Source organism: Equus caballus, chromosome 10, assembly GCF_041296265.1.
Source record: "Equus caballus isolate H_3958 breed thoroughbred chromosome 10, TB-T2T, whole genome shotgun sequence".
Classification (NCBI taxonomy): Eukaryota; Metazoa; Chordata; class Mammalia; order Perissodactyla; family Equidae; genus Equus; species Equus caballus.
Window position 1 is genome coordinate 63,080,358 of NC_091693.1, and position 20,390 is coordinate 63,100,747.

Sequence of the window (20,390 nt, forward strand, 5' to 3'; positions counted from 1 at the left end):
TCATGATAATATCTTGGGCCAGTTGTCCTCTGCAGAATGGTTGGTCCCAATTATGTAGTTTATCATTGCTGGAAAGATTTGCTTTTTTCCATGTCTCTTAACCACTCATATGCTTTTCACCTCTTGGTGGGTTGCATTTTAGGTAATTTCTTTACATCTATATTCTACTTCATTAATTCTCTCTTCAGGTATGTCTAATATCTTCTTTAACCTGAAGAACAGTCTTTAATCTGAATAACTGAATTTTTTTAATGCTAACAATCATATTCTTTATTTGCAGAAGTTCTACTTAGTCCTCTTCAAAATCTGTTTGGTCATTCTTTACAGTATCTTCTTTCTTGCTTATTTTTTATAAAAGCAGCATCACATTAATCATTTACTTTTAAAAGCTTGTTTAATGCACTTATTTTACATTAGGAATCTGATAATTACACTGTGGTGTTTCTGCTGGCTCTATTTCTCACGTTGGTGAATTTCTTCATCTGATTTGTGATTTCTGACTGTGAACTGATTTCCCTTGAAACATGACCTGTAGAAATTCTTGGAGGCCTGAGTTGAAGTGGCACTCTTCCAGAGAAGATTTGTTTTCAGCTTCTGTTTGATTCTTGGGAGGCACTTTAAATGAAATTCCTGGTGTGGGGAGTTTTGGACCTCACAGGGACAGTCAAGATACCCTGCACCCACGTGAAGCTCAGCCTTTCTTATCTAGGAGAATTCACACCCTGCCTCCCCTTCTCCTTCCCCAGTGCCAAGGTAAAGACGGTAGGTTTCCTTCCTACACCCTCCCTGCTCCTGAGCCCGCGGCTCTGCCACTGGGAGGTTTATTTCTCAATCACCCTTACACTGAGGGTATCTCTCACTAGACTCTCCACATGCATGGAGAAGCAGAGGCTTTATCTTCCATCCCCATTGCCCTACGTGGCATCAGAGGGAAGCCCAGCAGAAACACTCAGGGACAATTCAAGATTCCTGCTTTCATTTTATCTTCAGTCTCTATGATTTCTCTTTTTTTGTGCCAACTGAGCAATATACTTCAAAAGATGCTTTATAGGCTTTTCATAGCATTTCAATTGGGAGGTGATTCAGAATATATAATCTGCCAAACTCCTTTAGACAGAAGTCCTTATAGTTAATTAATTTTCATAAAAGGTTAACCTCTGCATTCGAGATACAATTTTTTTTTTTCAGGGACAAACTGCTAACCTCAAAAGCAGATGACCACTCAAAGATAAGTGTACCTTAGTTTACATAAAACAATGCTTTAAAAGGAAAAAAACCTAAAAACCATTCCTTAGAAGCATAAGTAAAAATTAGCTGGCAATGTGAAATTTGCAGATAATCAGAAAGGTACATTTATTTATAATAAGAAAGATGAAACTCAATTTTCTGGACTATGATATTTGTAGATACAGAGACTTGGTTCAGGGAAATGTCAGATTCCTTAAATGTTCTCCTGACAACAAAACATTTCCTGATGTGAAACCTTTATTTCTCATAGTAACCATCTTACGGTTTCTGCCTGAAAAGGCCTTGCTGCCATCGCAGAGGTATTTATTATGACCCTACTCCCAGCAAAAAAGTCACTGAATATCCACCAAAGGCAAAACACAGTAGAAATTTCCTTCAGTATCTCTGCATAATCAGGTGAGCCTGAAGATGTGGCACACATGTTTTAAATAATCAAGCTCCAATGAACACCAAAACAACAAAGTTTGTGGGCATTATCTACCACCAAATTCTGAAGCACTAACCTTAGTCATAAATACAGACTACAAGTCACAAATTTATTCAGATTTAGAAACATGGCTGGATTGACACAAATCCAGCTGTAAAATCTGAAAAGCACTTCAAAGTCCAGGCCCTCCTAGGGCAGCGTGTTCAAACAGGGAGCTGGAGAAATCGTTTTACTCTCCTGAAACTCCTGTTCCTCAGGGCTTCCGCTAGGAAATAATTCAAGAGCAATGGCATTTCAGTTGAACAATGGGGCTCTTTCAGTTTTGCTACTCACAATTTAGAACACTATTGATTTAAATGGAAAACAGAAAATTTCTTCAGGAAAAAAGAAAAAAGATGTGGCTAAATTCCAGAACCACTTCACTTTTTGCCCACCTTTTCTGAGGTCCTTTTGTCTGTAAGTGGCATTATTCACTCTGAAGTCAACAGAATTCAATTTCCAGACGTCTCTGCAGTAAAGTTAAAATTACTTTTTATAAACCTGCTTCTCAGTGGGGGGATGATTTGTTTACTGAGTGAAGATTAGCTTAAAATAAGTCATCTTATGCTTTCCCCAGAGCAAAGTCATTAGTTTTACTGCTTTCTTTGAAATTCAATGGTATTGACCATGTTTCATAGAAAATGTTTTGTAAGCTCTCTAATAACAGGAGCTAAAAAGTGCTTTTATACTTTATAAAACATTAAAGCCTTCTCATGGAACAACGAGAAATGCAAAGCATGGATCATGCTGTGAGACGGAGGTGGGCAGAAGCCTGCTCTTCCTGTGCTCCCTGGCCTGCTGCCTTCCTTCCAGCACAGCTGCCACACGGTGATGGTTAGAGCACGGGAACACGGCATGGGAGCTCAACTGACCTGGGTCTGAATCTTTCAATAGTATCAGGAAAGCTAATTGGCCTCCCCTGCATCAGTTTCCTGGGGCTAACAACACGTGCTCCTCAGAGGTTGTTGAGAAGGCTGAATGAAATAGCTACATTCGTAGCTCAGGATTTGGCACACAGAAAATGCTAAATAAACAATACTTCCTACTATTCCAAATAACCCCAGCATTCTTCAAATGACAAAAATAAGCTAAATGTGACTTCTGCATAGCACAACATGCCAACAGCGAGCTTTGAAAATCTAATTTCCATCTCTCACAGCACACAGCAATTTTCCTAGGAAAAGCCCTTATAATCACTAATTTTATAATTAGTAAAAATACTAATGTTAATACTATTACTTCTTATTTTACTTCAAAATTCACGTTTTGCTTCTTATTTTTATACTGTCTTTTGATGTTCTAATTCTCATTGGTTTTTTTTGCATTCCCACTCTGAAATATACACTATTTTCTAATAATTCCCTGCCTCTCACAGAAGCCCTGTTGGTCTGGCTTTTAATGCTCAGATGACTTTGCTAAACTTTGGACAACTCATCTGTTTAAAGCTTCTCGAATGTTTATCTCCTTCTTTCCACTCCACCCCTAAAAAGATGCCCAGCCCCACCAGGCATGAAGCACGAAGTCAATATTTTCTTAGCTCCCTAGAAACAAGAGGTCATCCACATTGCATTAGCCAGAGATGGCAGAATGAACAATTTAAATGTCTGACAAATACCGAGCTTCCTTTCATCATTATGTGTTAGCATGTAGAGTAGACTAATTTCTTACATTGGAGAAAACCAATTTTCAGTAATTCATGAAAGCATTAAAATGAAGACATGGTGAGTGATGAAAATGTCATCAATCTAAAATGATCAAACTTTCAGCAAATAAGGAAAAAGCAGAGAGACAGGTTAGTGAAAGTCTGGACGAAGTAAAGGATAAGCTGATATTTCCTTATAAAAATCAGTATGTCAGCACCATCCACCTTTTCCTCCCAAACACTTCATAAATGCTGCGACATGAACAAAGGCCACTTCTGGCCCATTTTAAGGATGGCTACATTGAAGCAGAAGGGTGTTACGTTACTAACAGGGATTTCAGACATTTATAGTTCTTTTCACCTAACAATTGCTTCCTAAGGATTCTATTTAAAAACCTCTGATATAATTTTAAACTTATTCAAGATAGGGCCAAAGGCCAGCCTAGTGGCATAGTGGTTAAGTTTGCACTCTGCTCTAGTGGCCCAGGATTCACAGGTTCGGATCCCAGGCACAGACCTAGCACCGCTCATACGTCATGCTGTGGGGGCGTCCCACATACAAAACATAAAGGAAGACTGGCACGGATGTTAGCCCAGGGACTGTCTTTCTCAAGCAAAAAGAGGAAGATTGGCAATGGATATTAACTCAGGGCCAAATGTTCCTCACCGCCCCCCCCAAAAAAGGGGGCCAAATGGCCAGCATCTTTTTTTGCTGCTGATATAAAATAGGGAACAAAGTGTCTGACCTTCTACAGAAAAATGAAAGAATCAAAGAGAAAAGGGAACGAACAGAAGAAAACACAGAGGAAAGGGAGGGAATTTAGAGTTTTCAAACTCAGAGACGTCCCAACTCTGATCCTGGGCATGTGCTCTCGGTCACAGCACCGCTGATATGCCCTGAAACCCTGCACTGGCAATCTCACAACTACTGTCCAGCCTGCAGAGGACACTTGATGGGCAGGGATGATGGGACGGGCTGTCATCACCTCTATCACCCAACACAGCACCTGGCACAAAGTGGAGCATTGATACATGTCTGCCTCATAACTAAGTGTAACATTTACATCATCCTACATTTCAGACTGATCATTACATATATTTGCTGATCATGTAAAGACAACAGAAGTAACCAAATTTAAATTTTAAAAAACATAGCAGTCTCTTCCACTTTTCACATGAAAATATTTAGAAATATATCATACTAATTTAAATATGCATAAAAGTATGTTGAAAACCGCCACTTATATTTTCAGGGTATAAATTAAGTTTTCACGAAATTTTTAAAAGTCCACATATTTGAAAGAAAAGAGACAGCTCTAAGACCCCATATTTAACTGTAATGTAGATAATATGTGAAAATTTATTCTAAATTTAGTCTATAGGAAGTAACTTTATATATATTCAAAATAGGGTTATTTACAACAAACTTAAGAAACAAGGTAAATATATAATTCAAAAGAAACAGTCTGGGTGTAGAAAAGCACAGAAAATGTAACTAAGAAAATCCAGACACAAAGCATTTTCTTGCAAGGTTCAGGATGATTAATTTCAGTGAATCTGCAGGCATGGATCACATTAGAATCACAGGAGCCAAGACTCAGCTGTCTTTTCTATTGCAGAACTAATAAAACATCATGCCAGCCTGGTGTCCTAAGTGATACCTTCATACCTCACTTTTGATTTTTCTTTCTTTCTTTCTTTTGCTGAGGAAGATTAGCCCTAAGCAAACATCTGTTGCAAATCTTCCTCTTTGTTTTTTTTTGAGGAAGATTAGCCCTGAGCTAACATCTGTACCAATCCTCCTCCACTTTATATGTGGGTTGCTGCTGCAGCATGGCTGACAAGTGGTGTAGGACCACACCCAGGATCTGAACCCATGCCACCCAAGTGGAGTGTGCCAAACCCAACCACTATGCCATGGGACGAACCTCTTCACTTTTTTTTTTTTTTGACAATTATTTAAGACCTTTATTAACAGGTGCTTGCAGTTTGTTGACTTTTTTGAAAAAATCAAGTTGTAAACTTTTATTACAAATTAAAAATGAGGTTCTTAAAAATCTCAACTTGACCGGATATGAAACAATTTAAAAACCTTTGAAGGTGTATTGAGAAAAACCAGGCTTTTTTTTTTTTTTTTTTAAAAACACGTTTGTCATTACCAAAAAGAGACATCTTTAGGTAAAAATAATACAAACCCCATGCTGCACAGATAATGCAGATAGTTCTAGTTATCTGGTCAACGGGCAAAAAGCAAGCATTTAAGGTCTTCAGCTCCAATCTTTTGTTCATTTCTTATTGCTGGAATTTCATATTCATTTCTTCTTGTTGGATGACTAAACCGGACGATGGTAGAGATGGTAAGCCGGCATTTACTCAGCCCCGCCCTGCTCAGCCTCGGGAGCGGACGAATTCTCAGCGGGTTGATCGCCTGCTGTTGTCTCTTTGCCATCTTGTGGTTTAGGGTTTTCTGGGCATCTGCGTCGGTAATTGAAGTTGCGGCGGTACCGACGTTGAGGTGGCTGCTGACCTTGGGTCTCATCTCCTTGATTTTCCTTATCTTCTTCATTGCCATCCTCTCTAGGCTGTCTTTGGCGAGGAGAGCCCCTGCGGAATCGTGGTCTATAACCCGATACATATTCTGCCTCACTGGTCTACCTTGTTCTCCTGCACCCTGGCTGTCAGCACCCTCCATCACTTCTTGCACAGGAGGGTTGGAATACTGTGGTCGAGGCCCATAGGGTCTCCGCATGTACTAAGGTGGGAACCGTCGCCTGCGGTAGGGCCGGCGCTGTTGGGCCTGGCCTTCGGGAGCGCTCTCCGATCCCTCATTCTTTTCCCCACTCTCACTATTCTGGTAATTCTGCTGGTCATTGCGTGGAGGACCCCTGCGACGTGGATAGCGTCTATAATGGTTACGGTCTGCTGTATATTTACTGCCTTGCACTGGAACTCCACCAGGGCCTGTAACATTTGCTGCCTCCGCACCCTTTTCTCCTTCAACAACATCAAACTCCACAGTCTCTCCATCTCCTACACTGCGAAGGTACTTCCTGGGGTTATTCTTCTTTATGGCAGTCTGGTGTACAAATACATCTTCCTTGGTGTCATTCCTGTTGATGAAACCATATCCGTTTCTTACATTGAACCATTTTACTGTTCCCAAAACCTTCGTTGCGATGACCTTCTTGTCCCGCCGGCAGGCGCCGCCGATGTGAGCCCGCCCGGGCCGCCGCTCCCTGTGGTGCCGGGCTTGGTGTCGGCAGCGCGGAGGGCGGGGGCGGCGGGCGGCTGCTGGGTCTCCGCCTCGCTGCTCGTGGTTGCGGTGCTGGTGACTGGGGCCGGCTGCGGCAGCTGCGGCTCCTCCCGGGGTGTGATGGTAACTAGGCCGGCGGCGGCGGCGGTGGGGCTGCTCAGGTCTCTCTGGGGTCCGCTCTCCGCTCCCGCTACCGATCGAACTCTGAACCTCTTCGCTTTTGATTTTAAATAAGGAACAGGAAAAAGAGAAGCAGAAATCTTCTGCTCATACAATATACAGGACTGGAGAAACATGGTCTGTTCCTGTTCATCATTCTCAGAGTTTAAAAAGGACAAAAATTTAATTAAAAAAAAATTAGGAGGCCAGAAAGGTAAAGATTCAAAATGCTCACAAGAAAATTAACAGATTCTGATGGAGGACGGCCTATAAAGTGGGGCCACCTGAGCACAAGGATCCATCCCTAAAGGGGCAGGGAGAATCATTGAAGACAAGCTGGTGCCCACCTACTCCAAGTCTGTGTTACAGAAAAAGTATTCTGACACTTGTTAAAGTGGAAAAGAAGACTTATACGATGTATAAGAAGAATTATATAAAGAGGTAAAGAAGATTATTGCAATAAGGGAGAGAGACTGGGCTTAACTCCAGAAGCAGAGAAGACAACTGGGCATTTACAGCCAATGAGCAGAACGAGGTGGTCAATGGATGAAAAGTTACTAAGAGGAGACATCAGGGTAGGGGGTTTCTTGCTAAAGCAACTGAATAGGATTCTGGTGAGGGCAGGTCAAGGTAATCAGATGTCACGTGGAGGAGGGGGTGATGAGGAATTTAATCAGATATCACGGGTGTTCAGATATCAAGGGTAGAGGATTCTCTCTGAACTGACTTAGTGGGATTCTTGCTACAATTGGCTGTGCAGCCCCAGCGAGGACGGGGTGCAAGGATCCCAGGTTAAGGTATTGTCAAGAAGGCGGCCCAGAGGAGCCTGACGAAGCTGCAGTCAAGGACAGAGTCTTTGTCATCTGCCAGGCACTGTTCTAGGTGCTGGGGACTCCACAGAGAACAAGACAAAGTCTCTGATCTCATGCAGCTCACAAATCCTCACACAAAGGATGTTTGTATGGAGAGAAAGAGAAATCAGAAGAGGGGAGAGGAGCAGAAGGAGTAGAAGGAAGGGTATCAACCAAAAGCACCAGGAAGCCTGGAAACTTCTCGGGTAGAAATCACTCTTCCCCCAGAGAAAGAAGACAGCAGCTCGGAACATGTCCTGGCAGCCAGTGCAGACAGGGGTGCAATACTCTCTGGAGGGGACCTGCTTATCTGTTTGGAACACTTGGAAAACTGCACAAACTTCTGAGGCCCAGATGATGAGCCTAGCACCATTTCTACAGAGTGGTGGACGAGGTGAGTCAGGGCAGTTACCTGCTCGGACAGGTAAAGAAACAGCCACCAGACTCAAATGTAGTTCCTGTGGAAAGGGAATGGCTCAGAGTTTGTAACAAGAGTTCATTTTATTCTTAAGTTAAAATACTGCAATGTAAGGACAGAAATGAGGTTCTCCAAAGAGAGGCAAAGGGTCAGAGGGGAGAGATCCTGCTCACGAAGCAGCAGGTAGGAAGAGGGTCAGCAAGTCTGGAACAGAAATGGAAATTTACATGACAAATGTAAACAATAAAGGAATGCAGATTCACAGAGAATTCTTTATTTTTTAATTTTTATTTTTTTGAGGAAGATTAGCCCTGAGCTAACATCTGCTGCCAATCCTCCTCTTTTTGCTGAGGAAGACTGGCCCTGAACTAACATCCATGCCCACCTTCCTCTACTTTATACGTGGGATGCCTACCAGAGCATGGTGTGCCAAGCGGTGCCATGTCCACACCCGGGATCCGAACCGGTGAACCGCGAGTGGCCAAAGTGGAACATGCACAGTTAACTACGGCGCCACCAGGCCAGCCCCTCATAGAGAATTCTTAACTCTCAAGATGCTGAGATTTTTTCCATCTTGTATTTGCGTAGTTTTATTCCCTGCCATGTGCTGGCTTTTTCTACAATACTAGTAGCTAATGGCCACTTTTTGTGCTTTTGCGCTTCTCATTTCAAAATACACAGGGCAGAGGTTTTCTTGGGAGACAAAGACGCCAGGAAAGTTAGAAAAGAGCTACCTAAGTGAATTACTTAGTATTCCAGACAGGCCATTAGGGAAGCCCTAATAAGTAAAGAATTAATTTATATGAAAATGCTGATAATTCTCCCTGCCTTTAAGGTAAAAAAGATTAAAGTCACAGCAGAAAGGCTTTAGGTTAGCAAAAGTGGTATAAATTTCAACAATATAAAAATTAAAGATTTCATAACGTTGGATTTAGTTTTCAGTCACCAACTGTTCAAATTTAACTTATTTAATAGTTAACTAGTGGGGCTGGCCCGATGGCCAAGTGGTTAAGGATCCTGGGCGTGGACATGGCACAGCTCATCAAGCCATGCTGTGGTGGGGTCCCACACAGCACAACCAGAAGGATCTACAGCTAGAATATACAACTATGTACAGCGGGGCTTTGGAGAGAAGAAGAAGAAGAAAAAGAGAAGATTGGCAACAGATGTTAGTTCAGGTGCTGATCTTAAAAAAAAGTTAACTAGGACATTTAGCATTTAAGCTAAATGTTAATTATTCTTCCCCTTTGTTTAAAAGGATAACAAAAACGAAGAAGCAGGTAAGGAAACAGCAAGAAAAAGATACTGGGCTGTAGTCATGGTCACCAACTAGGCATATAAACCCCTGAATTTTCAATTATCAACCTGCAGAATTAGACAATTTCCCTCTGTCTCCCACTATTTATTTTTTCACACCTATTTATGTTTTCTTTGATGAAAGGACTCTTTTCTGATTATGAATCTGGTCTTGCAGAAAACAAGTCAATACCCAGATCTGTGTTTAGAGCAGCTTTGATACCAAAGATAAACGGTTATTTTAGGGCGTCCTCCATCTCTTTTCCTCTGCTACCTAAAACCAAAGTGAGGTGAATCAAAATAGTCCCCTTTCAGTCAAGAAAAGGAAAAAAGAAAAGACTACTTGAGAACCTACTATACGCCAGGAACCCTGCTAAGCCCTCTTGTATACATTTTCATCACTCCTCATGAAGTAGATATTATTTGCCCACTTGCAGTTGTGGAAACAGGAAGAGAGAGAAAACAACTTTTCCAGGGTCACCAGTTATTCAGTGGTGGAGCTGAGATTAAAATTAAAATCTGATTTGAAAGTCTTATGGTTATGGTCCCAATATATCCAACGATAATTAATAGGAATTATTTAAAAAATTCCAATGATCACTATCTCAATCTGCTATTTCTCTCCTGTTATAAACTAAACATATTTAATGTCTTCAAGAGTTAAACTCACACAAGGTACTTGTTTCTTTGGAGTCATAATAATATCATTGACTTATAAGGAGCCAGCCATCAATTAAAAAAAAAAAAAAAAAAACCCCAATCTCTCTAATCTTGTCTCATCCAGCTCTCTCCAATCTTGAACCCAAGTTGGAAATTGACATCCATTTCATCTTTTTTGGTACCGGTCAATCACTGCAACTGTCAAGAGCTTTCAGAATCCCAGGACCACCATCTAAAAGAATAACGACTCTGAGTTTTATATTATCCACAAATTTAATGCTAGTAAAGCAATAATTTAAAAAAGATGACGGGCCCAGCACTACACCCAGAATTTAGTGGCCATCACAGAAGAATGCTCTCCAAATTGATCCCAATCCATCAGTATGCAACTCAACAGCGTCAAATCCAGCTATCCCATTATTCACTTCAAATTCTGCTTTCTTCTTTATAGGATATTACATTATTTTCTAAATGCCCCAATGAATTCCAAACAGTGGTCAGTTTACTAACCTTATTAAAAAATGAAGTTAGGTTAGTATTGTTAAGACTTCTCTGCTCTCTTCCTCTCCACATGGTTTTCCACGAGCTTATTGTAATGTCTTTGACATGTCAGCTTGGCTAGGCTAATGTCTGAGTTAATCAATCAAACACCAATCTAGGTGTTACTGTGAAGGTATTCTGTAGATGTGATTAAAGACCATAATCAGTTGACCTTAAGTAAAGGAGATTATCTGAGATAATCTGGGTGGGCCTGATTCAATCAGTTGAATATCCTTATGAGTAGGTTGAATACCATACTGGTTTCAGACCTACCTAGCCAGCCCCACAATCACATAAGCCAATTCCTTGCAATAAATCTCTCTCTTTTTTTTTGCTGAGGAAGATTCACCCTGAGCTAACATCTGTCTCAGTCTTCCTCTATTTTGTATGTGGGTTGCCACCACAGCATGGCCACTGATGAGTGGTTTAGGTCTACACCCCAGAACCAAATCTGTACTGCCAAAGCAGAGCATGACAAACTTAACCACTAGGCCATGGGGCCAGCCTCCAGTAAACCTTCTAATATATATCACCTACTGGTTCTGCTTCTCTGGTTAAATCTTGACAGATACTTTCACAAACCATCGATATCTTCCAAACATAAAATACCTATAAATAACTTTAATAAGAAATATGTGGTTCTTACATAACTCTGAGAGATACAGTCTCAAATAAATGTATAGGTTTACACATGGTCCTAGTCAAATATACAGTTGGACATTCGTTTAGATCATGACAAAATAATGGTAAAGTTCCTCCAGAAGAATTAAAAAAGGGAACACTTTGGAAAATAATAATTGCTAACATTTACTGAGTCCTTACTCTGTGCTGGGCTCTTCCCTTAAACTTCACAAAAATCACCTAGGAAGAAGAGAAGGCAACAAGCAAGCAACTTAAGGAAAGACCCAGTTGGGAAGGCAAGCCAGGATCTGGATTACTTTGTAAACAGGGTCTTCCAATCTGAATGCATCAGAGCCATATAGGGTTTCTTAGGTGTTTCCCTTTCTTCTTCTTCATGTCCATCCGTGGCTGCACTATCTAGAATTTTGTTGATGAGGGCCCAGCGCACCTCGGCAGTGCCTTCCTTTTGGAATCCCAGTCTCTGGGTATCACATTCTCTTCTCTAATTCCTCACTAATGCAGCAATGATCAGCTAGGGGTGAAAAGCATATAAGGTGGGAAAAAAGACAAGGACCAAGAGGTTAGGAAGAAAACAGAGGGTTTCCTCAAGTTCAGTCGACACGTAAGTTTCATCCAAAGTATTACTGTATATGAATATGTAGATGAAGTTTTCCTTTCTATTTGGAGTAAATGAAGCAATTTGTGTTTTTTAATTCGTTAACTTGCATCTTTTAATAACAAGCCTATCTAATAATTTAAAGATATGATGAAGTCATAAAGAGAAAATGAAAGCGCTCTCTGGAGGAAGAGCACTGTAATTGGAATTTTTAATAAACTGGAGAAAGGCAATCACAGCTGTGGCTGTTGCTTTTAGCCTTGATCTTCAGAGGTTTGCTCAGTTCTATATAGACGTAGACTTGCAACTCAAGTAAATAATTCTTGGGTGGTGGTTTAGTCTTTTTAGAGAATGTGAAAACTGATGTGGATGATCTTGAGATCAAAGTGGGTATACCTTTCTTTTTTTTAAACAGGAAAAAAAAGTAGCTTTATTAAATGGATAGATATTTAACACTAGAATACATGTCGTTGACTTCATCCCGCTACATGTGTGAATGGTGCTCAGTAGTATCTAAGAATGTTAGGATGCAGATCTCGCTCAGAGAAGTTTAAAAAAGATGCAGTGCCCAATGAATAAAAACAATTTATATATTTTATCATAATGTAATATAGATTCGATACTAAGAATGAGGTAATCTAATTAATAATTAGAATGCACTCGATATTGTATATTTTGAAAATCTGTGTCAACCATCTCTAAAAGCTATTTATTTTACATTAACCCAGAACAAGGTATAATTAGCTTAGTGTCCTTATCTGGGTGCCAGTATATCCCTGATAGAGTTTTGGGGCCTGGGAATTTTCAGCACAGTAAATCGTGCAGTTGAAATCTTTAACGCTTGATGATGGTGGTGGTATGATATAAATGTTGGAAGAGAACAACATTTAAAATGAACCATCTCCAGAATTTGTAACTGGCTCGTTCTATGCTTATTATCATGATATATGAGGCTTTAGGAAGCAAAATCAGGCTGTTATTGTGCTCAGGCTGTTATACGTGGCTCAGTAGTGAGGAGCCATCTCCTGACTACCTGTTAACCCGGTAAATTCTCACTGGTCTCCCATCTTGCCTGTGACAGCCTGCGCCATTACATCAAGACAGCTGTTAATGCTTTACAGACCAAAGGGCCAGCTTCTCCTTAACACTCTCCATCTGCAATACTCACAGGGTATTTTCACTCATAACCATGCAAAAAATATGGGTAAGCTCAATCTGCAGAGAAAATGCTGAAGGCAACAAAGAGCTTCATTCAATCTTCTTCATTTGATGGAATAATAGTGATAAAAAAAATCATATGAACCGAGATGATGTGGCTGAATGGAAGAAGATTTCTTGGGAAATCAATTAGAAGATCAAAAGAATTGCTTTTTAATGGAGCTTCCCGGAATAATTATGTGTGTTTGAAAGATAACTTACCAGTGATGCCATTGGATTCCTGCTGTAGGTCACAGTACCAGAGTCGGTTTACTGGATCACATCCCTCCCGTATTGACAACAAGACATAGCGACCATCGTCAGACAACTAGGAAGGAAACAAAAGCAGTGCAGGGGGCTGATTAGAATATATATTTTGTGAGAGCACTGTTAAATCTTAAGTAAAAAATAAACGTTAACCTCAAATGTAGTATCTTTACCCCAAACTTATGATTGGATAAGAAAGTTATATTCCACAAGCTAAAGAACATAGCCTTCATTTCCTAAAAAAAGATTTAACATACTGTGGAGATTATACATTAAATTTTAACCAACAATTGGTATCTCAGTGTAATGGGATTATGGTTGATTCAAAAAATTTTTAATCTACAGCAAGTACTTTTTCAAAAAATAAATTTATATTACTTGCTTAATAAAAAATAATAAAAGTGGACAAAAACAAAAAAACAAAAAAACCCCCAAAAAACAAACAAAAAAAGAAAGTTATAAAAAAAGGTAAACATCAGTTTTAACTTGTTTCACTCTTAATCACAGTTTAACAAAACACCATGAAATACTTAAGCAGAAAATAACAGTATACATAACTGAACATCATGACTCAATGTGATTTTTATTTAAATTTAAAGTCTATTCTTTAACTGAACACACATGCGATCTGCCATTTTGAATATTAATATCCCTGACTGAAGTTTTGTCACGGGTTACATATTTTACAAGTTTTCTAAATGAGTAAGAATTAGCAAAACGGGCATGGATGCAAAGAAGTTCATTTGTGGTTCACACTGGTCACATCAAAAAGTTTCTATTGAACAACTCTATGCATATCTTTACTCTCCTCTATCACAAGATATCAGAGATAAAAGGCCTATGCTTCTGTGGATTTCTTTTATAGTATTAAACAGGAGAATCTTAGGTAGAAAAAGAACCTTGATACAAAATTAATGCAACAAATAATATAGTATGGTTTTGAGTTGTCAAGATTGATATATGTGTTATCAAACTAAATATATCCTTTTGCAACTAATTTTTTTCATTCAATATAATTTTAAAAATCAATCCAAGTTGATATACATATATTTACATTATTTGTTTTAACTGCTGTACAGTATTCCAATCTAGGAATATATCACAATTAATGGATCTATTTTCCTACCAATAAACATTTACATTATTTCCGTTTTCCTCTTTTGCGGTTTTAGTTCCTATTACAAGCAACACTGTAGAAAAATTCTTGAAGGTGTTTATTTGTGGCCTTACCTAAGTGTTTCCCAGAGTATGTACCCAGAAGTAAAACTGCTCAGTGGTAGGATAGGCACATACTCAACTTTATTAGATGTTGCCAAATTATTTTCCAAGGTGGGTGTACCAAGTTACAAGAGTTACCAAGAGTACCAAGTTATGAGAGTTCCTGTTTTCCCACATCCTACTGTGATGTTTAATTTTCTGTGTCATCTTGGCTAGGCCACGGTACCCAGATATTTGGTAAAATGTTATTCTGGATGTTTCTGTGAAGGTTTTTTTTGGATGAGATTAACATTTAAATTGGTGGACTTTGAGTGAAGCTGATTATTCTGCACGGTGTGGTGAGCCTCATCTAATCAGCTGAAGGTCCCTACAGAAAAAGACTGACCTCCCCAAGCAGGCAGGAATTCTGCCAGCAGATGGCCTTTGGACTCAAACTGAAACTCTTCCCCCGGTTTCCAGCCTGCTGGCCTACCCTGCAGACTTTGGCTTTGTCAAACCTCCACAATCACATGAGCCAGTTCCTCAAAATAAATCTCTCTCTCTGTACACATATCCTGTTGGTTCTGTTTCTCTGGAGAACCCTAGTACACTTACCAACAACTGTTATTCTTTCATTTGTTCATTCAAAAAATATTTGCTAACCAGCTATTATGTGCAAGACATTTTTTCTAGGTTTTAAAGATAAATCGATGAACAAATCAGGGGTAGGGGGGGAGTTACATTCTAGTGGAGGAGACACACATAAATATGGAATTATGTAGTATATTATAAAATGATAAATGCCATGTAGAACATGAACAGGTCTGGGTAAAGGAGCCAGGACGTGTGGGAGGAATTGTAGTTTTAAATATGGCAGTGAAAGTTGGCTTCATTAAGGTGGTGTCTTTCCACTGTCTTCTGACTTGCACTGTTTCAGATGAGAAATCATTCCTTATCCTTCTCTCTATATGGAATGTGGATTTTCTTATCTGGCTGCCTTTAAGATTTTATTATCTTTGGTTTTCTGTGAATTGATTATAATTGGCTTTGCTGTTGTAGGCTGCTTGAGATTTCTTGAGGTTCTTGGATCTGTGGGTTTGTCTATTTTATCAAATTCATATCATTTTTGGCTTTTTTCCTCATATATATTTTTATGTTCCCTCACCTCTACCCTAGGACTGCAAAGACATAATGTTAGATCACTTGGTATTGTCCCACAGGTCAATGAGGCTGTGTTCATTCTTGTTTCTTTTTTCCCCCCTCTTCGAGATTTAGTTTCAATTTTTCTGTCTTCGAATTCATTGACATTTTCTTTTATAGTATCTAAACTGCTGTTAAGGCCATGCAGAGAATTTTTCAATTCTGATAGTTTATTTTCCAATTCGATTCATTGTTATATTTTCTACTTCTTTGTTTATTACATTAACATTTTCTAAAATCCTTTAAAAATTATTGGTATAATAGCTTTTAAAAAGTCCTCATGTGCTAATTCTACTAAGTGTCATTTCTGGATCTGTTCTTTTGACTAATTTTTCTCTTGGATATGTCACATTTTTCTCCTTTATACATCTAATAATTTTTTTTATTGGATTCTGAACAATTTGGATGTTGTCTGAATTAAAAAAATTTTTTTTGGTCTCCCTTTAAAAAGTTTTGAGGCAGTTAATTTGTTGGTGGATCAGCTCGATGCATTCAAGGCTTGTTCTTCAAGATTTGCTGGGTAAGGTGTACAGCCCTACTGCTAAGGCATGGCCTCTCTGGGCTCTTCTCTGCTGAATACCCTGGGTGTTCACAAGGTCTTTCCACCTTGGTTAGAATGTGAAAGTCTCCCAGACTTGTTAAACCTCTGGTAGTTGTCAGCTTGCAACTCCCTGGTAGCTGTTCTTAGCTTGAATCATGGAGTCTCGTCCTATGCACGCACTGCTTAATAGTCAGCCAAAGACTCTAGGGGATACCAAAGCAGATTTCTGGGACTCCTAGTGTGTGGCTCCTCCTTTTGGTACTCTGCCTGCAAATTCCAGGGGCTTCAGTCTTCCTGAATTCCAGTCTTTGGATCCTTAATTCAGTGAGATTGCAATATCCTGAGGGCTTCTTCTCTAGTGATGGAGTCTAGAAAATACCTCCAGGCAGAAAGCTGGGGCAATCATAGGACGGTCATCTCTCTCACAGATCACAGTCCTGTGATGCCTGTTGACAAATATCTGTAAACAGTTGTTTTGTCTATTTTGTAAAGTTTTCTAGCTATTTATGGCAGGACGGCTAGTCCAGTACCAGATACACTGTCATGGCCATAAGCAAAAATTTGTCATTATGTTTTTATTTTTTTAACTCATTTCTAATTCTTTTTGGGATAATTACATTTTTTAGGGCATATTATTCTGTACGCTTAAAATATATAGATGTAAGAATTAAGAAAGTAATTAATAGAGGATGAATTAAAAAGATAACACCTATAATTAACAAAAAGCATAACAATGATATATTTCCTTCTGTCTCATTACACAGTAGGATATTTTTACCGTTTCTGTTTCCTATTCCAATAACACTTCTATGAACTACCTGCAGCCTTTGGAGCATGCTTCTTTTCTTTTATACAGAGGTAAAACTGTCAGCATAACTTTGACCTGTTGCACTGCTCTTATCAAGCCCACATACACCGACTCCTGGTATCAGTGCAATGTGCTGATATCAAGCTAAATGTCATCTAAATGAGCGTGTTTGAGCACAGAATACTTACGGTTTTACTTACTAGCGTAAGTTTTTAGACTTGTAGCAATTGGATTCTAGCTCTCCAAAAACATCCATCCACTTTCTATCTACAGGTTTGTTTTAGTAGACCAGCTGTTTGTCAATCAGATTCTTTGCATTTATAAATTAATCATAATGGCTATGCATGTCTAAAACGTCCAGCGTTTTTTTTGTTTGCTTTTTTTTTGGTGAGGAAGACTGGGCCTGAGCTAACATCTGTTGCCAATCTTCCACTTTTTACATGAGGAAGATTGTCCCTGAGCTAACATCTGTGCCAATCTTACTCTATTTTGTATGCGGGATGCTGCTACAGCATGGCTTGATAAGCAGTGTGTAGGTCTGCGCCTAGGATCTGAACGTGTGAACCCCAGGCTGCCAAAGCAGAGTGCATGAACTTAACCACTACACCACCAGACCACCCTGAGGTCCAGTGTTTTTAAACACTTGGCAGTACACTGGATGTTATAAGTTAAACATCTCTTTCTCAGAAAAAGTATTTTAAAGCCAGAGTAATTTGTACCTGAAATAGAAGTGGGATTCCAAGTAAATTACAGTTTTGTAAAAGATTCTAGAAAGTCTTGTTTAATTTGGCTGCTGTTTCTTGTTGACTTTTTTCTGAGTTCTGAAGCAGTCTCCTTTCCCCAAAATGAATCACATTTTACTGTATGAGTTTTTGTCATAAACTACACATAATATCAAATGCCTCAGGTGCATTCTCTTCACCTTTTTCTAGGCTCCTTATAGTCTTTTCAAAGATCGTCAAACAGTATTGGAGAAACTTCATATAAATTTCTGATTTACACTCACTCTTCTCTCTATTCTGATCCTCAATGTATTTCCAAATTGCATGTCATTATGTTTTTTGGGGGGTGTTTTTGGTGAGGAAGATTAGCCCTGAGCTAACATCTGCCACCAATCCTCCTCTTTTTGCTGAGGAAGATTGGCCCTGAGCTAACATTTGTGCACATCTTCCACTATTTTATATGTGGGACGCCTGCCACAGCATGGCTTGACAAGTGGTGCGTAGGTCTGTGCCCAGGATCTGAACCTGCGAATCCCAGGCTGCTGAAGTGGAGCGTGTGAACTTAACCACTGCACCACTGGGCTGGCCCCACATGTCATTACGTTTTAAGTGGTTCTCTCGTAAATGAACATATGACTTGATGGAGTTTTAAAAATCCAACCTAATGATCTGTATTCTGTTTTCGTTAACTGTTATTGCTGATGTACTGGCTTCCACAGTCTTAATTTTGAATATTCTATACACCTTGCTTTTCCCTTTTCTGCTCTTCTTTGTACTGTTAGTATAAATTTCTTTATAGACTTTTCCACTTCTTTGACTGCTTTGGGAGTTATACAGTCTATTTCTAGTGTTTTATACATTTTCCTTAAGCTTTTCATCTACATAGCTAATAAGACAATGACCAGAATTCAGGTTCCACCTTATTTTTAAACCATCCTATATTGAGCATATCATCAGCAACCTCACTACTTTAACTTTACTAAATGCAGTAGAAAGCAGCCTCATTAATAATACTTCATGCTTTTGTTCTCTTGTCCTTTAAATAAAGACAGGCTCTTTACAGCTTAGTGCTTAAAGTCATGCTCCATCGATCATGAACGATGGTCAAATCAGTTGCAATGATTCAGCCCACAGAAAGACAGGGCAGTAAAACTCACTGCACGCACCACACCAAACCTTCGATGACAGCTGTCTCAAGCACATCTAATGAGTTTTTCTCAGCATTTCTGGCTGGACTAAATAGTTGTAGCAGTTTATATTTAATCTAAGGCAGAAGTCCTAAGGTACATCGTTGTTGGGACGCCAATTAAGTCAGTCTTTTTCACTAAACTCTCTTTCACACAACCCAGACGTTCCATGGCCACTCAACAAATTTGCTAAACTGGAAACAATTCTGAATTTTCAAATGCGAAAGGTCTCAAATTTCAAAATCATTTAGTCATTGTCACCCCAAAGTATACAGATTAGAAATACACCTTCTTCCACTGAAATTTAATCAACAACAGTACATAATGAACCACGGCCTCACATTCAGACTATATTTCAAGGCAATTTAAAAAATGAATTTTGGAAATCAGTGGGAGGGGAAGACAAAAGTCCTGCCCATGGGAACACTTGAATCTCAAGGGAATAAAGTGACTTTCCTGAAATCCAGATAAAAGGAAAAGAGAAAAGCAGGAGAGCCAACGGCCCCATGGAACAGTGTAAATTCCAGTTCAGTAAATATTATTGTTTTTTCTTTAAACAATATGACAACAGCTAGAATAACTCTGTTCTCTGGAAGCAATTAATCTGATTCAAAAGCACTGACTTTTTACAACTAGGTTGCAAAAATGCTAGTCTGATCAATTATAAAGTATGTAATTCTTAAACTTGTGCTTTTCACGGCTTCCTTCTATTTTATGTCTATATTCTTTTAAACAAATTTTCCTTAAGTCAAAATGATTTTATTTCATGAAAATATATCATTTATGAAAATAAATATCAACAAAAACCAAATTCTAAGAATTACTGTAAATGAAATAGTTACACTTGCTGTTATTAAATCCATTAATTGCATTCCAAACAATAGCAACAAGATGAAAGCTAGAATTATTTACCATTCTTAACACTGACAATTTTTGAAAAAAGTATTTCCCTTTAGATACAAGTTACTTTGACAATCTAATTCTGTGAAGTCATTTGTTGAATTACATTTAGAGTACTCATTAAATATCATTAGAAAATGTTAATTAACGGAGCTGGCCCCGTGGCCGAGTGGTTAAGTTCATGCGCTCCGCTGCAGGCGGCCCAGTGTTTCGTTGGTTCGGATCCTGGGCGCGGACATGGCACTGCTCGTCAGACCACGCTGAGGCAGCGTCCCACATGCCACAACTAGAAGAACCGACAACGAAGAATACACAACTATGTACCGGGGGGCTTTGGGGAGAAAAAGGAAAAAATAAAATCTTTAAAAAAAAAAAAAAAAAGAAAATGTTAATTAAGGAAGAAGACAGTAATAACGTCTGTATTGATAAAAGTTTTGGAAAAAGGAAAAATGCAGATGTACGAAGAATATGGATTCTACACATGGGCTAAATGACATCTGGAAATCCACTGGTACTTAGCGTTTTATTATCCATAACTGGATGAACCTTGAAAGACAAAAAACAAACCCAAAGGCCATCCCCTTGCTCCTGGGGGTGGATG

The 20,390-nt window shown here is 39.1% G+C and overlaps 1 protein-coding gene and 1 pseudogene across 3 annotated transcripts in view; both read right to left on the bottom strand.

Moving 5' to 3' along the window:
* The window catches only part of PREP (prolyl endopeptidase), a 122,923-nt gene that overhangs the window by 59,409 nt on the left and 43,124 nt on the right, over positions 1–20,390 (bottom strand). For all 3 annotated transcript variants that reach the window (XM_023650865.2, XM_070223621.1, XM_070223622.1), the window contains exon 7: positions 13,190–13,295. In XM_023650865.2, the coding sequence (XP_023506633.1) occupies positions 13,190–13,295 (106 nt within the window). The remainder of the gene's footprint in view (positions 1–13,189; positions 13,296–20,390) is intronic.
* Positions 5,604–11,039, bottom strand: LOC138915811 (Y-box-binding protein 1 pseudogene; annotated as a pseudogene).